Source organism: Sodiomyces alcalophilus, assembly GCF_042370955.1.
Source record: "Sodiomyces alcalophilus JCM 7366 unplaced genomic scaffold ACRALscaffold_1, whole genome shotgun sequence".
Taxonomy (NCBI): Eukaryota; Fungi; Ascomycota; class Sordariomycetes; order Glomerellales; family Plectosphaerellaceae; genus Sodiomyces; species Sodiomyces alcalophilus.
In genome coordinates, this window is record NW_027263532.1 from 2733933 (window position 1) to 2754230 (window position 20298).

Here is a 20298-nt window from a genome sequence, read left to right on the forward strand (position 1 = left end):
CGACCAAGTTAAAGGGCCCACCTCCAAAGTCATCATCTATCTATCCCCGGTCCGCGTCACACTATGCTCTCACAGAACTGGTCAGGTGCAACAGCCCCTGCGCTGCAAGACTCTTATCCACGGTTACATTTCTCTTTACCATGTCTAGCGCTGGCCAAGTAGACAGAAATTGTTCTTTCATTAACTCTGTCCCTTTTTAGTCTGTCGCCCTGTTGCACAGAAACCATCCGTAAAATCCATGTCACTTCATTACAACGCATAGTTTCCCACTTAACCTGTATCCGTAGCCTGTTGCCACTACATGCAAGCGCCCTCTTGGTAAGACGAGTGCCTGCAAAGATGCAGGGCGCAACACCACAAGCAATGAACAGTCTTAGAATACGCGTACTACGACTCTCACCAGAATCCCGGGGGAGCCACCACCTTCCTGGGTGGAGATCTGGCAGGGGCCGAGCGCCAGGTGGCAGTATCAACGTCGCTGCGAGGCAATTCGACCTTTACGGGACCCTTGTCCTTAGCTTGGTGAGGCCGCACTTTTGGTGGAACATTGGGGTGGCTCCGCGCCTGGCGCCGAGCAAGCTGTGACACCGTTCGCTGATGCCCTTTTTCGGAACCTGGGGCGGAGCCAGAACCTACGGAGCCCTGGGATTGATGCCTTTCGACTTGTCGAGTCCGCATCTCGGCTGCATTGGTTTGAGACGAACGGCAATCGGGGTCCTGAGGCTGAGGTGCAGCCGAGAGTTGAGAAGAGGACTTCTTCGTATCGTCAGCCGGAGAGTCGGAGCTATCCACAGCAACGGGCACGGCATTTCCTGCAACATGATTATCTGGTTTCTGGGAAGTAATGGAAAGCTGGAACTTCTCAAACTGGCTCCAGATCAGGGGGTCGAGAATCTTCCGGCTGGCCTGGGTGATCGGCTGCGGCTTTGGGTTGGCAGGAGGAGGTACAAAGGCGGTGTTGCTGGCTTGCTCTTGGGCTTTGGATGGGGGATCAGCAGCCACCACCTCGTCGAAGTCAATCAAAGTCATGCCTTTATTCGAAGGCATGGGAGTGTCGGTAGGTCCGGGTGCAGGTTGAGAGCGGCCTTCTTCTTGACGCTTCGATTCGTCCGTAGACCCGTTGACATGGGCGCTTTCCTGGGTCGTTTGAGGGGCGGGAGGGGTGACGACAGGTTCCGGGTCAAGTTTGTTGACGACGACCTCCCCTTCCTCCTTGCCGTCCACCTCAACGTCGTGGCGCTCTTTGGTAGGGGAGTCTGTGCGATTCTCCATGCTCTTCTCCGTGTTACCATCCTTGTTATTCTCCTGGGATTCCACATGGCCCGGGTCAGGACCATTGCGAGCGTCCTCCAACTCGTAAAACTCATAGACTTTGTGCCCTCTCTTGGTCAGCATGTCGCGCAATGGAGGGTCGGAAGAGAGAATGCTGTTCCAGCGTTCAACGGACAGAGCGACAGCGTCCTGCTTCTGTGGCTCGGGCCGAGTCTGCTTCACAGCCAAGTTCACTTTGGTTTCGTCGTTGGTGGCAGCAACGCTGGGCTTGGTGATTCGAACGGGGGTATTTGGTCGAGTCACCGGGGAAAACGGGAGAGCCTTGGGGCTGAAGTTCGATCGACTCTTGTCAGCATGAAGATAACGGCATTGGAACACATGTGGACTTACTTGAGAACCGGCCTGGTAGGGGAACCCCGAGAGATGGTAACAGAACTGGCGGGGCCAACAGTTGACCTACCCCTACCAGTGTCGGAGCGGGGACCGTCCTCGACAATGACGGCACGCTTGACATTCCGGATAGTTTCCCTGCCGACGGAAATAGACCATAAGTTATATTGGGAACGAAAGAAGCGGGGATGGGGACTCGGGAGTATAGACACGACTACGAGAGACTCACACTCTGAGCAGCTTGGTGATAAGGCCGCGGAGTTCTTGAACCATGTCGTCGTGGACATGCGGGGGATTCTCAAAGTTGATATCGCAGCTCCAGGTTTCCCCCGTTCCATTCGTAGTCCTATGTTCATCCGCAGTTTAGGTCCAGAGAGCAAGACCGCGGCGAAGGGGAAAGATGGGAGAAAAGCGTACTCGACTTTGATTCGGACTTTGGGAAGTCGGCCCTGACCCGCGTCCCGTCCATCATAGGGGCCTTCGTCGGTCCTAAGCTGGTTGGCCATGGCGTGTTCGTCGAGTCCGTCAGGACTATTCTGGGCGCGAGACGACTCTGGTGTAGCCACTAGCTAGTTCGAGACGGACGGAGGATGCGGATGGGAGAAGAATAGCGGAATGAAGGGCTACGGAGAAGATTTTGATATCCGAGGGGAAAAGGCAAACGGAAATCTGCCACAGCCAGTTCTCAATTATCCAAGTGTCAGCTGTTGAATGGTATGAAGAGGAATCCTCCAAGCAGTGAGAGTGAGGTCTTACTAAGAAGAAAATAGAATGGGGAAAAAAAAGCACAGCAAGTGGGAAAAAGGAAAGAAGGCATCAAAGAAGTCCTCTGCTGCGGTCCTCTGCTGCGGCTGCCCTAGATAAGGACCAGCCGGAAGTTGACCCATGGGTTATGCCTGCCGTGTGGGAAGTTTTTTCCCATGTGCGTTAAAAGACTGGTACTTTAGAGTCGTCAGACTCGTCACGATAGAAGTCATTCTCCTCAAACCCTTGAATAGGTACATAGGATAAGGTACCCATCGTGATACCCTGAGCTCAAAGATGGCAAGAAACCAGCTTGAGCTGATGGATCTCTACACATGGTAGTTGTGTTTGTTAGAACTTGGCGACAGGTAAAGAAGGATGTATTCATGAAATCTTGGGTTTTCTATAAAGAGGAGTTACTAAGATGCCTTGTATTTGATCAGGCATTGCAGCCATTGCAACCTGTGGTTTCCCGATATCATCAGTGATGCATTATTAGCAAAGCTGTTACCTGTGCAGCGTCCTGAAGTTGTATAGACTGCATTATTGTAGTCACGTAGGATGATGGCAGATGAAAGAACAGCAGAAGAAGAAAAAGGAGACGGAAGAAATGACGTATAACCTCTTAGCCTCTAAGCCTCAATCAGGTTCGTACAACGTAGTTCAGCTTAGAGCTTTTGATAAGGGGTTCCAAAGCAGACGAGTCACTTGGTGAGAGTCAAACGCAAGGAAAGAAGAACTTGAAGCTCTCGTCTTCTCCATTTTCGGTTTCCAATCGGATTCTTCAGCGAAAATCCTGTTGTATCTACCTGTGTTAGGTAGTGTACTTTATGGAGAGGATCGGACTGTACACTAGGTACAAACGAGTGACTCGGTAGAAATCAATGACGTCTATACCTGATGACCGAATTTAAGGGTATTTTTCAACACCGAATGTGGGTTCCAATGCTCGACATCGCTCCGTCTTATTGGACGCCGGTACATCGGCAATGGACCCCTGGAGCCGTTAGTGGCTGGCTAGGGTCTAGGCTGGGTCTAGGCCGTTTTAAACGGTATAATGTATTCGTACCTGTACGTACCCGTGCATTCGTTTTTTTCTTTTGCAAAACTACACCACGGCAACTCTTGAACGGCGTCCACCGATCCCACACTATCACCACATCGGACTGGAAACCATGCCGATCGATCTGGCCGCTGCGTCCGATCCGGATCGTTTGGGTCTTTTCCTCCCATCATGTCGGGAAATTGGTCATCATCGCAATGGAGTCTTTCCACTGCCGGATCCGTCCTAACCCGTCCCATGGGCCACGGAATTCGTCATCTCTGTGAGCATCCGTCTTTCTCTTCTCGCCTTCTCCCACTGCCCTTATTATGACCGACCTGCATTGCTTATATTCTCTTTGATAAAGCTCATTCTTGTGCCTGTCCTAGCGGCTGGTCATCTTATCTTTTTTTGAGCATCCTCGCGTCTTGGTGTCGCCTTGGCATCATCGTCCTTGACCATAGAGCCATTGCTTGAGGAGTCAACCAGTGCCCTATCATGACCTAGTGCTCCTTGGTCCCTCTCTCATCTTGCCCTAATACCCTGTCGCCATGGTCGAGCTGCAGACGCCAAAGGATACTGAGATTCCCGGCGGATACCCCACGACTCCCACTTTGGAGGCGTCGACTGGCGATCATTCAACTCCTGCCCAGCAAGAACATGATGTCGACAATGCCGGCCATTCAGCAGGCTATTTTGTCTCTGCTAGAGATCCACAACATGCTGTTGGCACCTACTTCCCCCCCACTGCCTTGGAGCAGGGATCGACCTCAAAAAAAGACCCTTCCACGGACAAGCATCCAACCGTCAAAGACGACAGCACTCCTCTGACAACGGCCATGTTAATATCTCAGGCAACAAGGGGCCTGCCGGATGATAACAAAGATGCTGCCGCCATATCTACCTCGACCTCTCCCGACTATCCTGCCCACTCCAGCAGCTCCCATTACTCTTCTGACGGGACCACGGAACATGTCCCCCTGAAACCTAGACCCAGGACCGAGAGGCCAACATTGCAACAGCAACGCACCACACTAACAGAGGAGGACCTGTTCCAAATGCTCTCCCGCCGTCGCACGTCTGCCACTGCGCATACTGTGGAGGACCGTGAAGGGGAAGCCGAAGAAATGGATATGCTCATGGCCCGCATGTTCGGAAAGACGCGACAAGACCAGTCCGAGGAAGCCCAGACTCGCCATAGTGGCGTCGTCTTCCGGGATCTCACCGTCAAGGGCGTCGGACTCGGTGCCAGCCTGCAACCCACCGTCAGCGACATCTTCATGCGCTTGCCACGGACCCTCAAGAACCTCTTCACCAAGGGCCCACGGGCCGCTTTCGCCAGACCACCAGTCCGTGAGCTCATCAGTCGCTTCGACGGCTGCGTCCGCCCGGGTGAGCTGCTCCTGGTTCTCGGCCGCCCCGGCGCTGGCTGTTCCACCTTTCTCAAGGGATTCTGCAACCAGCGCTCCGGTTTCGAGGCAGTCGAGGGAGACGTCACTTACGGCGGGACCAGTGCCCAGGATATGGCCAAGCAGTTCCGCGGCGAAATCATCTACAACCCCGAAGACGACCTCCACTACGCCACCCTGTCCGTCAAGCGGACCCTCCAGTTCGCCCTGCGCACCCGGACCCCCGGAAAGCACTCCCGCCTCGAAGGGGAGACCCGCAAGGACTACGTCCGCGAGTTCATGCGCGTCGTCACCAAGCTATTCTGGATCGAGCACACCCTCGACACCAAGGTCGGCAACGAGTTCATCCGGGGCGTCTCGGGCGGCGAGAGGAAGCGGGTGAGCATCGCCGAGGCCATGATCACGCGAGCCTCCGTCCAAGGGTGGGACAACTCCAGCAAGGGCCTCGACGCCAGCTCGGCCCTCGAGTACGTCCGCTCCATCCGCGCCATGACCAACATGGCCGACGTCTCCACCGCCGTCTCGCTCTACCAGGCCGGCGAGCCCCTCTTCGACCTCGTCGACAAGGTCCTCCTGATCGACAGGGGCAAGTGTCTCTACTTTGGCCCCGCCGAGTCCGCGAAGCAGTACTTCCTCGACCTGGGCTTCGACTGCCCCGACCGCTGGACCACGGCCGATTTCCTGACCTCGGTGAGCGACGAGCACGAGCGCAGCGTGCGTCCCGGCTGGGAAGACCGCATCCCCCGATCCGCCGACGATTTCTTCGACGCCTACCGCCGCAGCGAGGCCTACCAGCGGAACAAGGCCGATATGGAAGAGTTTGAGGCCCAGCTGGAGGCGCGGCGGCGGGAGCGGGAGGCCGCCACGACCAAGAAGACGGAGAAGAAGAACTACACTCTTCCCTTCCACCAGCAGGTCATTGCCTGCACGAAGCGCCAGTTCCTCGTCATGGCCGGCGATCGCGCCTCCCTGTTCGGAAAATGGGGCGGCATCGTCTTCCAGGGCCTCATTGTTGGCAGCCTCTTCTTCAACTTGCCGACCACCGCCGCAGGGGCGTTCCCCCGCGGGGGTACCCTGTTCCTCCTCCTCCTCTTCAACGCGTTGCTCGCGCTTGCCGAGCAGACCGCCGCCTTCGAGTCCAAGCCCATCCTGCTCAAGCACAAGTCGTTCTCCTTCTACCGTCCTGCCGCCTATGCCATCGCGCAGACCGTCGTCGACATACCCCTGGTCTTTGTCCAAATCATGCTCTTCAACATTATCATCTACTTCATGTCGAACCTGGCTCGGACGGCGTCGCAGTTTTTTATCGCCTGTCTGGTTCTGTGGCTCGTCACCATGGTCACGTATGCCTTTTTTCGTGCCATCTCGGCCTGGTGCAAAACCATGGACGTCGCTACCCGCTTCACCGGCATTTCTGTCCAGATCTTGGTCGTCTACACCGGCTACCTCATCCCGCCTACCTCCATGCACCCGTGGTTCAGCTGGCTCCGCTGGATCAACTGGCTCCAGTATGGCTTCGAGTGCCTCGTCGCCAACGAGTTTTACAACCTCGACCTCGCGTGCGAACCGCCCTACTTGGTCCCGCTGGGACCCCAGGCCAGGCCGCCGTACCAGTCGTGCACGCTTCGGGGGAGCGAGCCGGGTTCGACGTCGGTTGAGGGCTCCAATTACATCCACGCATCCTTCTCGTACAGCCGGGCGCATTTGTGGCGCAACTTTGGTTTCCTCTGGGCTTTCCTTCTCTTCTTCGTCTTCCTGGGCGCGATTGGCATGGAACTGATGAAGCCGAACGCCGGTGGAGGTGCGATTACCGTCTTCAAGAGGGGTCAGGTCCCAAAGACGGTCGAGAATAACATTGAAACCGGGGGCCGCGAGAAAGGTTCCGACGAGGAGTCGGGTCCTGTTATCGATTCTACGGAGGCAATGACCAATGGCAATGGCTTTTCGGAGAAGAAAGGGATGGAGAAGAGCGACAGTGCCGCCCATCGAGTGGCAAGGAATGAGGCCGTGTTCACCTTCCGCGACGTTCAATACACAATACCGTACGAGAAGGGCGACAGGACGCTTCTTAGGGACATCCAAGGCTACGTCCGTCCCGGCAAGCTCACCGCCCTGATGGGTGCTTCAGGTATGGTGGTCTCCCAGGCTACTCGTTCACTCATGTCGTCACGGTTGCTGACTCTGTAACAGGTGCTGGAAAGACGACGCTGCTGAATGCACTAGCGCAGCGGCTCAACTTTGGTACCGTCACGGGCGAGTTCCTGGTTGACGGGCGACCGCTCCCTAAATCTTTCCAGCGAGCGACCGGGTTCGCCGAACAGATGGACGTGCATGAACCCACGGCCACGGTCCGGGAGGCCCTACAGTTCTCGGCCCTGCTCCGACAGCCTCGGGAAGTGCCTAAGCAGGAGAAGCTCGACTACTGCGAGACGGTTATCGACCTCTTGGAAATGCGCGACATTGCGGGGGCAACGATTGGCGAGGTCGGCAAGGGTCTGAATGCGGAGCAGCGCAAACGACTCACCATCGCGGTGGAGCTCGCGTCCAAACCGGAGCTTCTGATGTTCCTCGATGAGCCTACGTCGGGTCTCGACTCGGGAGCGGCATTCCATATCGTCCGGTTCCTCCGCAAACTCGCCAATGCAGGGCAAGCGATCCTCTGCACCATCCACCAGCCGTCGGGCGTGCTGTTCGAACACTTTGACGAGCTGCTGCTCCTCAAACCCGGCGGGCGCATCGTGTACCACGGACCGCTGGGTGAAGACAGCCAGGAACTCATCGGGTACCTGGAATCAAACGGGGCGCCCAAGTGCCCTCCTCACGCCAACCCGGCCGAGTACATGCTCGAGGCGATCGGGGCGGGCGACCCGAACTACCGCGGCCAAGACTGGGGCGACGTATGGGAGCGATCCAAGCAGCGACAGGAGCGGATGCGCGAGATGGAGGACATGATCGCGCAGCGACGGGAGGTCGAGCCGTCGACCAACCTCCGGGACGACCGCGAGTTTGCGACGCCGCTGCGGACGCAGATGGCGCAGGTGATGAAGCGGTCGTTCGTGGCATACTGGCGGTCGCCGGGGTACATCGTGGGCAAGTTCATGCTGCACATCCTGACGGGGCTGTTCAACACGTTTACGTTTTGGAAGCTGGGGTACTCGAGCGTCGACTACCAGAACCGGCTCTTCTCCATCTTCATGACGCTGACCATCTCGCCGCCGCTGATCCAGCAGCTGCAGCCGGTGTTCCTCGACAGCCGCAACATCTTCCAGTCGCGCGAGAACGGGGCCAAGATTTACTCGTGGGCGGCGTGGGCGACGGGGGCGGTGGCGGCGGAGGTGCCGTACGCGGTGGTGGCGGGGTGCGTGTACTTTTGCTGCTGGTGGTTCGGGGTGTTCGGGACGCACGTGTCGTCGTTCACGTCCGGGTTCGCGTTCCTGCTCGTGCTGCTCTTCGAGCTCTACTACGTCAGCTTCGGCCAGGCCATCGCGGCGCTGGCGCCCAACAAGCTGCTGGCGTCGCTGCTGGTGCCCATGTTCTTCCTGTTCGTGGTCAGCTTCTGCGGCGTCGTGGTCCCGCCGGCGCAGCTGCCGGCCTTTTGGCGCAGCTGGATGTACTGGCTCTCGCCGTTCCACTATCTCCTGGAGGCGTTCCTCGCGGCCGCGGTGCATGGCCAGCCGGTCGAGTGCGCGCGGGACGAGCTGGCGCGGTTCGATGCGCCCGACGGGATGAGCTGCGATGAGTATGTGCAGCCGTACATTGAGCAGGTGGGGATGGGGTACGTGCGGACGGGAGGGGACGGCATGTGTGAGTTTTGCCAGTATGCGACGGGCGACGAGTTTGGACGCACGTTTAGCGTGTATTACCGGAACATCTGGCGGGACTTTGGCATCTTTTGCGGCTTCATTGCGTTCAACTATGCTGTCGTCTACTTTGCGACGTGGTTGCGTTTTCGAGGACGTAATCCGTTGAAGGGGGTTTTGGCGCGCTGGCGATCTGTCAAGGGATGAGTTGTATGTGGTGGCTTTCTTTTCTGGTTAAGGAAATGCCTGGCATGTTGTTCTGCCCTTGCTTGGATTCTGATTGTCGGGGACAATATTTGGTTATGTTGGGTGGAATTCATTGTTTTGATAGAAATGGGGCCCAGGACACTCAGGGGTTCAGGGGCTCAGGGGCTCAAGAATGATAGACCGCCGATCATCATGTGCCAGGCCACGTGACTTGCTACCCGCTTTTCTGAGTCTGGTATTTTGGGAGTATTTTGGCGACCGTGACAACAGTCGAGTCGGAAACCTGTCCATCCCGTCGTTTGTCTCTATTTTTCTATCATTACTATCGCTCCTTCCCTCACCTCCGTGTATTCACTCGTTAAGATGCCGTCTCCCATCGTCACCGCCACGCTCCAAGCGACTGCCCTGTCGTCGGCTTCCAATATCTGTGCACAGATTATTTCGGCGTATCAAGACAAGGTCAGGCGAATTGAATAAACTTGTTCTTGAGAGAACGAGTTTGAGTCCCTCGTCATGTCTTCCTTTGTTCACTTTGGCCCCTTGATCCCTCTCTCCAAACATCACCATCACGTGACCTTATATCTGTCCAGCGTCACTCTCATCGAAGATCCCCCCAATCCCGTATTCTCCTAACCCCGAGCTGGACGGCTTGCATCATCACAAGAGGAGAGAAAGCAACAAAAAAACGTACAAAAAAACATGCACCACTAACACTGTAACCCCCAGCGCCCCTTCTCCCTGGACGTGATCCAGTTCCTCCGCTTCGTGACGCTCTCCCTGATCACGGCGCCGCCCAACTACCACTGGCAGCAGTTCCTCGAGCGCACGTTCCCGGCCTACCCGTCCCCTTTGGCGGCGTCGTCCCGGCCGAGCCGGCGGCTGAGCGACGTGGAGATGAAGCCGGTCGACGCGGCCCTGGCGGCCGACAAGAAGTACGACGACGAGCCGTCCGCGGCGGACGAGCCCAGGTTCAGTCTGCAGAACACGCTGACCAAGTGGTTCGTCGACTGCATCACGCTCGGCGCCATCTTTAACACGGTCGCGTTTCTTGTCATCATGGGGTTCATGAAGGGGCAGGGCCGGGGCCAGATTTGGTACAATCTGCAGACGGTATGTATTCTGTGTCCTCTCCTGAGTTGCTTCACTTATTTTCCCTTGTTCTTCGACAAAGGGAATGGTGAGAGGTGAGATGGAGTCGGCTGACGCGACTGCGCAGGAAACCATCCCGATTATTGTGGCTGGGTACAAGATCTGGCCGATTGCGTCCATCATCAGCTTCAGTTTCGTGCCTGTTCACCGGCGTATTGTCTTTCTGAGTTTTGTTGGCTTGCTTTGGGGTATTTATATGAGTTTGGTCGCCCAGAGGGTCTGAGGCGTTGTCTCCATTGCCTGTCTTGTGGGCGTCTTGAGGGATCGCAGGTTCGGTCCTTAAAGCGTCATCTCACCCGCGTTGTCTTTTCCTTCTCTTGTTTCTGAAGAGGTATTTGTTGCTTCGTTCCTTATTTATGGGTATCATCCATGGGCAGGCAGTAGATATCTCGCGGTCTGTGCGATTTAGATCCCAGGAGCAGGATCATCATGTATTGCAATGGACAGTAAACACGTTTTCCCCTTTTAACCCCATCTCGACTGCAATTTAGGTGGAGTCGACTCGAGAGGGTCGCAGTGCTTATGCCGACCCCACGCTAGACGCACTACCAGGGCCGGACTCTAGAAATTCAACGGCTCTTCAATCTCCGTCCCTCCCACTCCACACGGGATTGTCCTCCGAGTCAACTAGCCCTAATCCGGGCGAAGTCTCTTCTACAGAAATCTCATGTCGCTGTTCAACAAGCAATGGGCGATTGGTTTAGTGGTATAACGTCTGCTTAGCATGCTGAAGGTCCCGCGTTCGATTCGCGGATTGTCCACATTGTCTAGCATCTCGCAAGAGATGCTACCTTTTTGATTTTGTTTTGTTTTTTCTCTTTCCTTTTTTTCGTTCTTTCTTTCCTTTTCTTCTTCTTCTTTTTTTTTTTTTTTTTTTTTTTTTTTTTTGGTTCTATCCAACGCCGAGTTCCAGCTGCTATCGTGACTTGCAGTAATAAAAAAGCCAACGTGGACAGCTGCAGCCACACGGAGACTACGTAGTAACAGCAAAGAGTCAAGCTATTCATCTGTACGGGCAAGCCATGTTCTACTCTCCAGTTGCTGTTGCTGCGAGACCCACGATGTCTTCATCTTCAATCCTTGCTTTGAACGTGGGTGTCATAGGTAACACGACTCAATGAACAGCAAGACCAGCAGTAGTGACCCTCCATATTAGCCGGCGAATGACGAGTTGGTCGTCAGTCTCGACCACAAGCAGCGACACCATAGATCAAAACACACCAAGACATTATAGGTAAATCATTGTTGCATTTTGTTGCATGGAGTAGAGCTCATCTAAACTAAGACTAAAAGCATTCATACATTAAGAATTAAAAACTCAAATAGGTATCATCGTGGAGAATAGAAAGCACAAGTGCATCAGCCGTTGCGTTGCGTTAGCCGTTAGCGTTAGAGTTGCGTTGCGTTGCGTTGCGTTGCTCATTCATGGGCCACCACACCAGTCATGATAATTCCTCCGCTTGCGGGGGACGTCTCTCAACTTCATGCATCATGAACCGCTCCACTCCCCGTTTTTTGTTCCTTTTTTCCGCCCGTGGTCCTTCGTCTACGCAGCCTCGGCCTGCTCCGTCGCAGCCGCAGGCTTCTCCTCAAACTCCTTGAGCTTCTTCTCGCTGGCCTCGACCTTGTCCAGAGCGGCCTGCTTCTCGCCCTGGGCCGTGGCCAGGTTCGCCTCGGCCTCCTCGAACTTGGTCTGGAGCTCCTTGAGGTCGGCCTCGAGCTTGGTCTGCAGCTCCTTCAGGTCCGCCTCGGCCTTCTTGGACTTGTCCGCCTCGGCGGAAAGCTCGGAAGCCTTGGCCTCGAGAGTCTCCTTCTCCTGTGAGAACAGCGTGTTAGAGCAAGACGAGCCGGAAATCAAAGTGGATGATCATCAAGATTTGGGAGGGACGGGAGGTGGCTTACCTTCTTGAGCGACTCGAGCTCCTCGGCCGTCTTGGTCGCCTTGCCCTCAGCAGCGTCGAATTGCTCCTGGAGTGCGGCCACCTTGGCCTCGGCCTCCTCCTGCTGCTTCTTCAGGGAAGCCTGCTCCTCCTCCAGACTCTTGATCTTGGCCACGTCCTTGTCGTGCTCCTCCTGGAGAGCCTGGAGATTGGAAGCCTGCTCCTCGGACGCCTTCTTCAGAGAATCCTGATCCTCAGTCGAAGCCTTGAGCTTGCTCTCGAGTTCAGCAACATCCTTGGCCGCCTTCTCCTTCTCGGCGGCGAGCTCATCCTCGAGCTTCTTACGGGCCTCCTCGAGATCGGCATTGACCTTCTTCTGCTCCTCGGCAGCGGCAAGACCAGCCTGCGCCGTCTCCAGCTCCTTCTTGGCGGCATCGAGCTCGCCCTTAGTCGTGTCGAGCGCGGTCTGAACGCCCTCGAGGTCCTTCTTCAGCGCCTCGTTGCCGTTCTTGGCCGTCTCGGCGTCGGTGGTGGCCGCCTCGAGGCTAGTCTTCAGAGTCTCAGCCTCCGTCTTGGCAGTCTCGAGTTCAGCCTTGGTGGTCTCGACCTCCTTCTTGGTGGCCTCGACCTCGCTCTTCGTCGCCTCGAGTTCAGTCTTGGTTGACTCGACCTCACCCTTCGTAGTCTCGAGCTCGGCCTTAGTCGACTCCGCCTCCTTCTTGGCAGCCTCGAGATCCGCCTGAGTAGTCTCGACCTCCTTCTTAGCCGCGTCGACGTTGTTCTTTGCTTCCTCCAACTCGGTCTTGGTCGCCTCAGCTTCCTTCTTCGTGGCCTCGAGGTCAGCCTTGGTCGTCTCCGCCTCCTGCTTGGCAGTCTCGAGTTCAGCCTTGGTGGTCTCAACCTCCTTCTTGGTGGCCTCGACGTCGTTCTTGGCCGCGTCCAGTTCGGCCTTGGTCGACTCGACCTCACCCTTGGCAGTCTCGAGCTCGGCCTTGGTGGTCTCGGCCTCCTTCTTGGCCGCCTCAACGTCCTCTGTCAGCGACGCAATCTTAGCCTCGACCTCCTTGGTCTGCTCGGCAGCAGAGGCACCATCCTTCAAAGCAGCCTCCAGGTCACCCTTGGCGGCGGCGAGTTCGGTCTTGGTGGACTCGAGCTCGGTCTTGACATTCTCGACCTCCTTCTTAGTGGCCTCAACCTCCGCCTTCGCAGCATCAAGGTCGCTCTTCGTAGTTTCGGCCTCCTTCTTCACAGACTCCAGCTCCGCCTTGGTTGCCTCGGCTTCCTGCTTGGCAGCCTCAACGTCCTTGGTCAGAGCCTCGACCTTGGCCTCGACCTCCTTCTTCTGTTCCTCAGCCGCGGTGATGTCCTTCTTGGCCGACTCCAGGTCGCTCTTGGTAGCCTCGAGGTCGGCGGTCAGAGTGTCACGGGCGGCCTCGAGAGCGGTGGCATTCTCCTGCGAGGTGGCGGCATCCTTCTTGGCGACCTCGAGCTCGGCGGTCAGGGCATCGCGGGCGGTCTCGAGCGCAGCATGCTTCTCCTGCCAGGAAGTAGCGTCCGCCTTGGCCGCCTCGAGGTCGGCGGTGAGGGTGTCGTTCTTGGCCTCGGCGGCCTTCTTCTCCTCCTCGGCGGTGGCGAGGTCCTTCTTCGCGGCTTCGAGGTCGCCGGCCAGGGTGTCGCGGGCGGCCTCGAGGCTGGCGTGCTTCTCTTGCCAGCTCGCGGTGTCCTGCTTGGCAGCCTCGAGATCCTTGGTGAGGGTGTCCTGGGACGCCTCGAGAGCGGTGTGCTTCTCCTGCCAGGTGGCAACCTCCTTCCTGGCCTCCTCGAGCTCGGCGGACGACGTCTCCTTCTGGGCTTCGCTGGTCTTCTCCAGGTCGGAGTACTTGGCCTGAAGTTCGGCCAGGTCCTTCTGGAGAAGGGAGCTCTGCCCGTCCGCATCCGACTGGGCCTGCTGCAGGGCACTGTATTTCTCCTCCCACTCGGCCACGGTCTTCTTGGTGGATGTGAGCTCGGCCTCGGCGTCGGTCTTCTGCTTGTCATGGGTCTCCTTGAGGGCCTCGAGCTCCTCCCGGAGGGTGTCGAGTTCCTTCTTGGCCGTGGCCACTTGGGCTTCCGAGTCGGACTTGAGGGTATCGTGGGATTGTTGTAGGGCGGTCAATTTGTCGTTGGCGTCAGACAGGTCCTGCTTGGCGGCAGCGAGCTGCGACTCCGAGTCGGACTTGAGGGTGTCGTGGTTCTGCTGGAGGGAGCCCAGCTTCTCTTGAGCGTCGGAGAGGTCCTGCTTGGCAGATGACAGCTCCGACTCGGTGTCGGCCTTGAGCTTGTCCAGCACCTGCTGCAGAGCGCTGTACTTGGAGCTGGCGGCGGCGAGCTCGGCCTCGGAGTCGGTCTTGAGCTTCTGGTGCTCGCCCTCGAGAGTGGACAGCTGGCCTTGAAGGGCGGCAAGTGCCTCCTCCTTCTCCGACAGCGACTTGTTGGCCGAGGCGGCGTCGGACTCGGCCTTGCTGAGGGTCTCGCGCAGCGAGCCTTCGCCCTGCTCGGTTTGGGCCAGCCTGGCCTGCAGCGAGGCAATCTCGTCCCGCAGAGACGACTCGAGGGAATCACGCTCCTCCTTGGCCTCGGCCAATTCCTTGTTCGCGGCGGCCAGCTCGTCGGCCACGGTCGACTTTTCCTGCTGGAGTGCCTCGAGCTGCTCACGCAAGGAGGTCAGTTGCCTGTTGACAGCCTCGAGCTCCTGGAGTCGGCCGGCGGTGGCCTCGTCGTTGGCACGGAGCCGTGCGGCAGCATCGTCCTTGCTGGTCTGGAGTTCGGAACGGAGCCGGGTGATTTCGTCCTGGTCCTCTTTCCGGGCTGATGTCAACTGGGCGTCAAGCTCGGTGATCTTCTGGCGTAGGTCGTTGGCCTCCTCTGAAATGGTGTTATACTCCTTCTCCTTCTTGGAAAGGTCCGACTCGAGAGCGTCAATTCTTTCTAGTTGTTCGGCGAGATGCCTCTCGAGGTCGGCCCTCTCCCCCTTGGGGTTGTCCTCACCACTACTGGGTGAAAAGACAGAAACGACGTTGCCCATAGTGACGTGAGCAAAACGATAAAATGTGCAGCAGAGAAAATTGACGCCTGGTATGCAAGCAGGCTGACAAGTGGTTTTGAGAGGGGGTGGAAGGAAGAAGAGGAGGGGAAGAGAGGAATGGGGGGGTCCGTGGTGAAAAGGCGGTCGGCTTATGCTGCAGGTATTTTCTGTTTGTATTTTTTATTTCCTCTTTTTGTTTCTTTTTTTCCTTTTTTTCGTCACCTCATGGTCAAGGCGGGTTCACTCGGTGATAAAATGAGCGGCTGGCCTTTTTGGCGCAAGCTCATAGGCTAGACTGCTAACCTGACAGGGGACCCTGTGAATCGACAGGGGCATGGTGGACCCTGATCAGTGACCTGCCCAGTTAGCGTCTGGCCCCGCCACTCGTAGCTTTTTAGTGTGAGCAACACCAGGCACTAAAGAGTACGAGCTACGGAGTATTACTCAGGTACTCGAGCTTTGGTAAGGTCTACGAAATACAATCATATTGTCACTACCCGTGATGCCTCGACGGACAAAAGACATGTTACTACATAAATATTTCGTATCTACCTGTATATATCTAGCCGTATGGACATGTAGGACATGGCGGCATCTTTGGGAGCATTATAGACTGGCACGAGAACGAATGTCACATTGTACGTTCGTTGTACTCCGTATTGAAGCTGAGCGCTTGACATTTGAGGGCTCGTAACCGAGGAGTTCCGATGTTACTCCTGCGGTGTGACCAAGAGGTTGGGGTTCCAAAGACAAGACATGGTAATTACAAGTAAACAATACCTAGCTGGTAGGTAGAAAGCCCAACCTCGTCCCTTCCTCAGCCACGTCCCTTGATACAGATTTTACTCCTAGAAACGCCATGGGCTATGAATCTACTTACATACGGTACGAATGATATGACGTGCATAAAGCAGCATGACCTCAATGTAATGTACATCGTCCTCGGCATAGACGCTTGACAGACTCTAACCAGTGGCTTTTGCAGTCAGGAGTCTAGTTTCTTGTTTGAGACCTGGGAACCTTGAACTCAGAGACCATGACCTCGCATCACTGGCGCTGTGTTATGCTGTGCTGTTATGCGGCGGGGAGTTCGCAGATCTGTGCATCCGAGTCCGGAGTACATATGTATACACTAGGTACGGAACAGATATGTACGTTGTACGTTGTACGTATTCGCTAGGTACGTTTATGTACGTTATATGCAGACTGCCCCGCCCCCGTCTTTCACCTTATCGTGGCACGCACTGAATGGACGGCTGGCGACTCGGTCCGGGGTCAGAATCGGCACCAGCGGCAGCACCAAGCTCAACGTCCCTATTTCACGGAGGGAGATCAATGGTGGCGGCGCCGTGTGGCATCGTTTTCGCCATTGTTTATGTATTTTGTTTTCATTTTTGGGATGAATTGGAAGTGACGGAAATAAAAGGTGGCCTGCATCATTTGAATCAAGTGGGCGGCGGCTGCTCTACGAGTCATTCATCGACACCTATGATCAATTCTCGAGGGCACTTATTCGAATTACTTCGCTCTCAGGACTTTGTTCTTTTCACAACTATAACTGACATGTCCACCCCTAATACCAATACACATGTGCTGAGAGTGTACATTGTATGTATAATTCCGGCCGAGTCGAATCTTCCGAGGCAAAGCATCAGAAAAACTCCACTATTTTATCTCGCAGCCGTGAGACCACACCACTGTGATCACCGGAGCGATGGGGACTCCACCTAAAATGCCTCCACACTCCGACAAGTCCTTGTCGCCCCGTGACCCAAGGTCTTCCGTTCGTTCCACTCCGTGGCTGTTGCAATCTCCGAATCTCATAAAATGTCATGCTGCGGGAACGCATTACGATATAATCTCATGTTTCCCTGGTAACTGTGAAGGCGTTGATCAAATCAAATAATACAATGCCATGGTCTATGGCTATTTTTGCCATCTTGGGTTTCGTAGTAGCGCATTTCGGCGAGCAACTACGCAGTGAGTTGGATTCACCCAAACGTACAACGTAGTTGTAGAGCGGGTGGACTGGGCTTTCAATGGGTTGAGTTCATGTTTTCGACGACCAAGCAGAAACAGATGCATGCGTTTATACCCATTTACATAGCCTTTGATCTTGGTTTGCCGTCTATCATTCATACTCGGCGTCAACATCAGGTCCATTGTCCGCACGTTCGAGAGCTGTGATATGGTGGTGCTGGGACGGTGTGGGATGGGACAGCCACATTGACGGAAATAGCCCGAGAGACGGGGGATTTCCATGCCAATGCTTAAAATATCGGACCAAAACTCGGAGCATCGGAAGTTTGACTGACCGTTGAAGTGAAGAAGCCAGGTACCACGGCATCGTGTCTGATGACGTTGGGTGGTTTTTAGTCTCGGGTACATGCCTAGGTACCTCTCCGTATCGCGTACTGGACCGTTGGGATGAAGTCTCATTGGAGGAAACTCATGGCCAATCAAAGGTTGCTTACCTACACATTGTAGTAAGGCGGTCAGTTTCGGTGAGTCTCGCTCAAGCATTCTGCCGGATGTCCCACTAAAAAAATTCCCCTCCGCCATTGCCTACGAAAATTGGCAAGTAGAATTGCCGACTGCTTGCCAATTTCACTTGATCGCGCCGTCACATCCACCCCGTAGCCTATTTTGCCAGCCAAATTCGACACCATGGTAAAAGCTAATAGGATTACGGATCCTCGGTTCGCCAATTTCGAGACGGACCCTCGTTTCCGACTGCCGTCGAAGCGCAAAGCCAAGACCACAATCGACAAGCGCTTCTCACGCCTCCTCAACGACGAGGAATTCACTTCCGCCTCCAAGGTCGATCGCTACGGCCGCAAGATCAAGACCGACTCCAGGAAGAAGGCTCTCCAACGGTTATACCAACAAGAGGAGGACGACGAGGAGACAAAGGATAAAGGCAAAGAGTCGGAAGGAGAGTCAGACGAGGAGCAGGACCCAAGCGAGATTGATGATGACGATGACGTCGAGCGCGAGCTTGCGGCAGCCGATGCCAAGTACGATCCCGCACGAGGCGGGGGCTTTTCGTCCTCCGACTCGGATTCGTCTTCGGATAGCGACGACGACGAAGACGACGAAGAGGATGGCGACGCGGCCGTCGACGGCAAGGCCTCCATGCAGCGATTGCGCGACGAAGAGGCGCAGGTGGAAGCCGGCGAAATCACGAACCGCATCGCCGTCGTCAACCTCGACTGGGACCACGTCAAATCCCGCGACCTCATGGCCTTGTTTAGCAGCTTCCTCCCACCCCACGGCGGCAGGATAGAAAAAATCGCCATCTACCCCAGCGAATTCGGCAAGGAACGGATGCAGCGAGAGGAACTCGAGGGCCCGCCCAGGGAACTTTTCAGGTCGTCCCGAAACCGCGTGTCCAACTCCGACTCCGATGACGAGGACGGCGACGGCGGCAGCGACAGCGACGACTCGAGCGATCCGGAAGCCGACGAGAAGATCAAAAAGTCTCTCATCCAGGAAGGGGACGATAAGGACTTTGACAGCGACGCATTACGGGCATACCAACTAGACCGCCTGCGATATTACTACGCCGTCCTCACATTTTCCGACAAGGAAACCGCACACAAAATTTACGAGGCAACAGACGGCACGGAATACCAGTCGTCGTCCAACTTTATGGATCTGCGATTCGTCCCAGACGATGTCACTTTCGACGACGAGCCCCGCGACGAATGCGACAAGGTCCCCGAGAACTACAAGCCCGTCGAATTTACCACGGATGCTCTGCAGCACTCCAAGGTCAAGTTGACCTGGGACCTCCACCCCGAAGAGGCCGCAAGGAAAGACACGATCAAACGGGCGTTCACGGGCAGCCGGAACGACATTGAAGAGAACGACCTTCGCGCATATTTGGCCAGCGATAGCGACGGCGACGACGGGACCGAGGCGGAGGACGACGGAGAAGGGCAGAACGGCGGGGAGGGTGAGGAGGGCAAGCTTTCCAAGAAGGAGCTGGCGCGGCGCAAGATGCGAGCTGCACTCGGTCTGGGCGACGAGGTCGCGCCCAAGTCGAACAAGCAAGGCCCCGTCGGCGAAATGCAAATCACCTTCACCCCCGCCCTGACAGAAGCCGAAGAGAAGAAAACCGAGGAGGAAGAAACAACAATCGAAAAATACAAGCGCAAGGAGCGGGAGAGGAAAGAACGGAAACGCGAAGCTGCCAGGGCACGGCGCGAGGGCCACGACCCCAACGCGGCGGCGGCCGAGGAGGACGCCAGCGGGCCAGGAGGGGACGAGGAGGGCGACGAGGGCGGGAAGGACAAGGACGACGAGGATCTCGGCTTCGACGACCCTTTCTTCACAGCCGAACCGGCGGAAACGAAGAAGACCAAGACGGCGATACGGAAAGAAGAACGACTCGCCAAGCGGGCGGCGCGGGAGGCCGAGGAGGCCGAGAAGGCCCAGCAAAAGGCCCAGCTGCAGCTCCTCATGGCGGAGGACGACGACGGCGCGGGCCAGCTCGACCACTTCGACATGAACGAGATTACGCGGGCGGAGAAGCAGGCGCGGAAGAAGAAGAAGTTCCAGAAGAAGAAGAAGGGCAAGCACGACGACGAGCGCGGCGGCGGCCTCCAGGCGGGCTTCAAGATGGACGTCGGCGACGACCGGTTCAAGGCCGTCTTTGAGAGCCACGAGTACGCCATCGACCCGTCCAACCCCAAGTTCAAGCCCACCGAGGGCATGCAGAAGCTGCTCGAGGAAGGCAGGAAGAAGCGCAGGGCCGATGACGGCCAGGAGGTCGTCCGGGAGGTCAAGAAGCCGAAGAGGGAGGAGGCCAAGGGGGATGGCAAGGGGGAGCTGAGCGGGTTGGTCGCGTCGGTGAAGCGGAAGTCGGCGGCCAAGCAGAAGAAGAAGTAGGCACGTTGTTTGATTGATTCATGGTATAAAAGAGGCGTGAGACAGCCCTGGTATGTAACTTGGTGTGAGCTTCCTCTGTTGTTACCCCTTTTGTAGCTACTTGAACTTTTGAAGCAAGAAAAGTGACGACCCCGTCGACAACAGCCCAAGCCTCCCCGAATAGACCGCCAACCCGGGTATGTATCATCGTGGCCCGTATTGAGGAGAGAGAAGCCGTCACTCATTATTATCCCTCTCCTCCTTAGCATCATCCCTCTCCTCCGTCGCAGGCACAGGATCATCGTCTATCTCCCCCTTCACAGGAACAGAATCAATCTCCATTTCCTCCGTCGCAGGCACAGGATCAATCTCCATCTCCTGCACAGGTCCAGAGTCACCATCACCTCCCCCCTCGGCCATTTCGGCCCTGATCTCGTCCATACATTCTTCCAGAATCTTGTTGTACAAG

General features: G+C 56.3%; 6 protein-coding genes and 1 non-coding gene across 7 annotated transcripts; 5 read left to right on the forward strand and 2 right to left on the reverse strand.

Annotated features, from left to right (window-relative positions):
- Positions 1 to 13: 13 nt before the first annotated feature.
- On the forward strand, positions 14 to 518 carry ACRALDRAFT_1059908 (uncharacterized protein; the record flags this gene model as incomplete). The annotated part of the gene is made up of 1 exon (XM_071016132.1): positions 14 to 518. A coding segment is annotated over exon 1 (179 nt), but the record flags the coding sequence as incomplete, so codon positions are not given.
- A 114-nt stretch (positions 519 to 632) lies between these two features.
- Positions 633 to 2168, reverse strand: ACRALDRAFT_1067178 (uncharacterized protein; the record flags this gene model as incomplete). The annotated part of the gene is made up of 4 exons (XM_071017416.1): positions 633 to 1600; positions 1663 to 1800; positions 1892 to 2008; positions 2080 to 2168. Coding segments are annotated over 4 exons (1312 nt in total), but the record flags the coding sequence as incomplete, so codon positions are not given.
- Positions 2169 to 3999: 1831 nt separating this feature from the next.
- ACRALDRAFT_2024250 (uncharacterized protein) lies at positions 4000 to 8864 on the forward strand (the record flags this gene model as incomplete). Its single annotated transcript, XM_071020200.1, has 2 exons — positions 4000 to 6985; positions 7048 to 8864. The coding sequence occupies 2 exons, from the start codon at positions 4000 to 4002 to the stop codon at positions 8862 to 8864; spliced, it is 4803 nt and encodes a 1600-aa protein (XP_070879241.1).
- Positions 8865 to 9227: 363 nt separating this feature from the next.
- ACRALDRAFT_2093926 (uncharacterized protein) lies at positions 9228 to 10236 on the forward strand (the record flags this gene model as incomplete). Its single annotated transcript, XM_071022646.1, has 3 exons — positions 9228 to 9323; positions 9591 to 9974; positions 10081 to 10236. 3 exons carry the CDS (start codon positions 9228 to 9230, stop codon positions 10234 to 10236), a joined length of 636 nt encoding a protein of 211 aa, XP_070879242.1.
- A 466-nt stretch (positions 10237 to 10702) lies between these two features.
- On the forward strand, positions 10703 to 10774 carry ACRALDRAFT_t13. The gene has a single exon. It is a non-coding gene; the product is annotated as a tRNA-Ala (tRNA).
- Positions 10775 to 11246: 472 nt separating this feature from the next.
- On the reverse strand, positions 11247 to 15038 carry ACRALDRAFT_1059904 (uncharacterized protein). The gene has a single exon (XM_071016131.1). It carries the CDS (start codon positions 14955 to 14957, stop codon positions 11868 to 11870), a length of 3090 nt encoding a protein of 1029 aa, XP_070879243.1. The 5' UTR covers positions 14958 to 15038; the 3' UTR covers positions 11247 to 11867.
- A 2566-nt stretch (positions 15039 to 17604) lies between these two features.
- Positions 17605 to 20167, forward strand: ACRALDRAFT_1059903 (uncharacterized protein). Its single transcript, XM_071016130.1, has one exon. The coding sequence runs from the start codon at positions 17625 to 17627 to the stop codon at positions 19848 to 19850; it is 2226 nt and encodes a 741-aa protein (XP_070879244.1). The 5' UTR covers positions 17605 to 17624; the 3' UTR covers positions 19851 to 20167.
- The last annotated feature ends 131 nt before the right edge of the window (positions 20168 to 20298 follow it).

Excerpts from the sequence above, each read along its gene's own strand:
- ACRALDRAFT_1059903 (XM_071016130.1), top strand. The coding sequence starts at position 17,625 with ATGGTAAAAGCTAATAGGATTACGGATCCTCGGTTCGCCAATTTCGAG.
- ACRALDRAFT_1059904 (XM_071016131.1), bottom strand. The coding sequence starts at position 14,957 with ATGGGCAACGTCGTTTCTGTCTTTTCACCCAGTAGTGGTGAGGACAAC.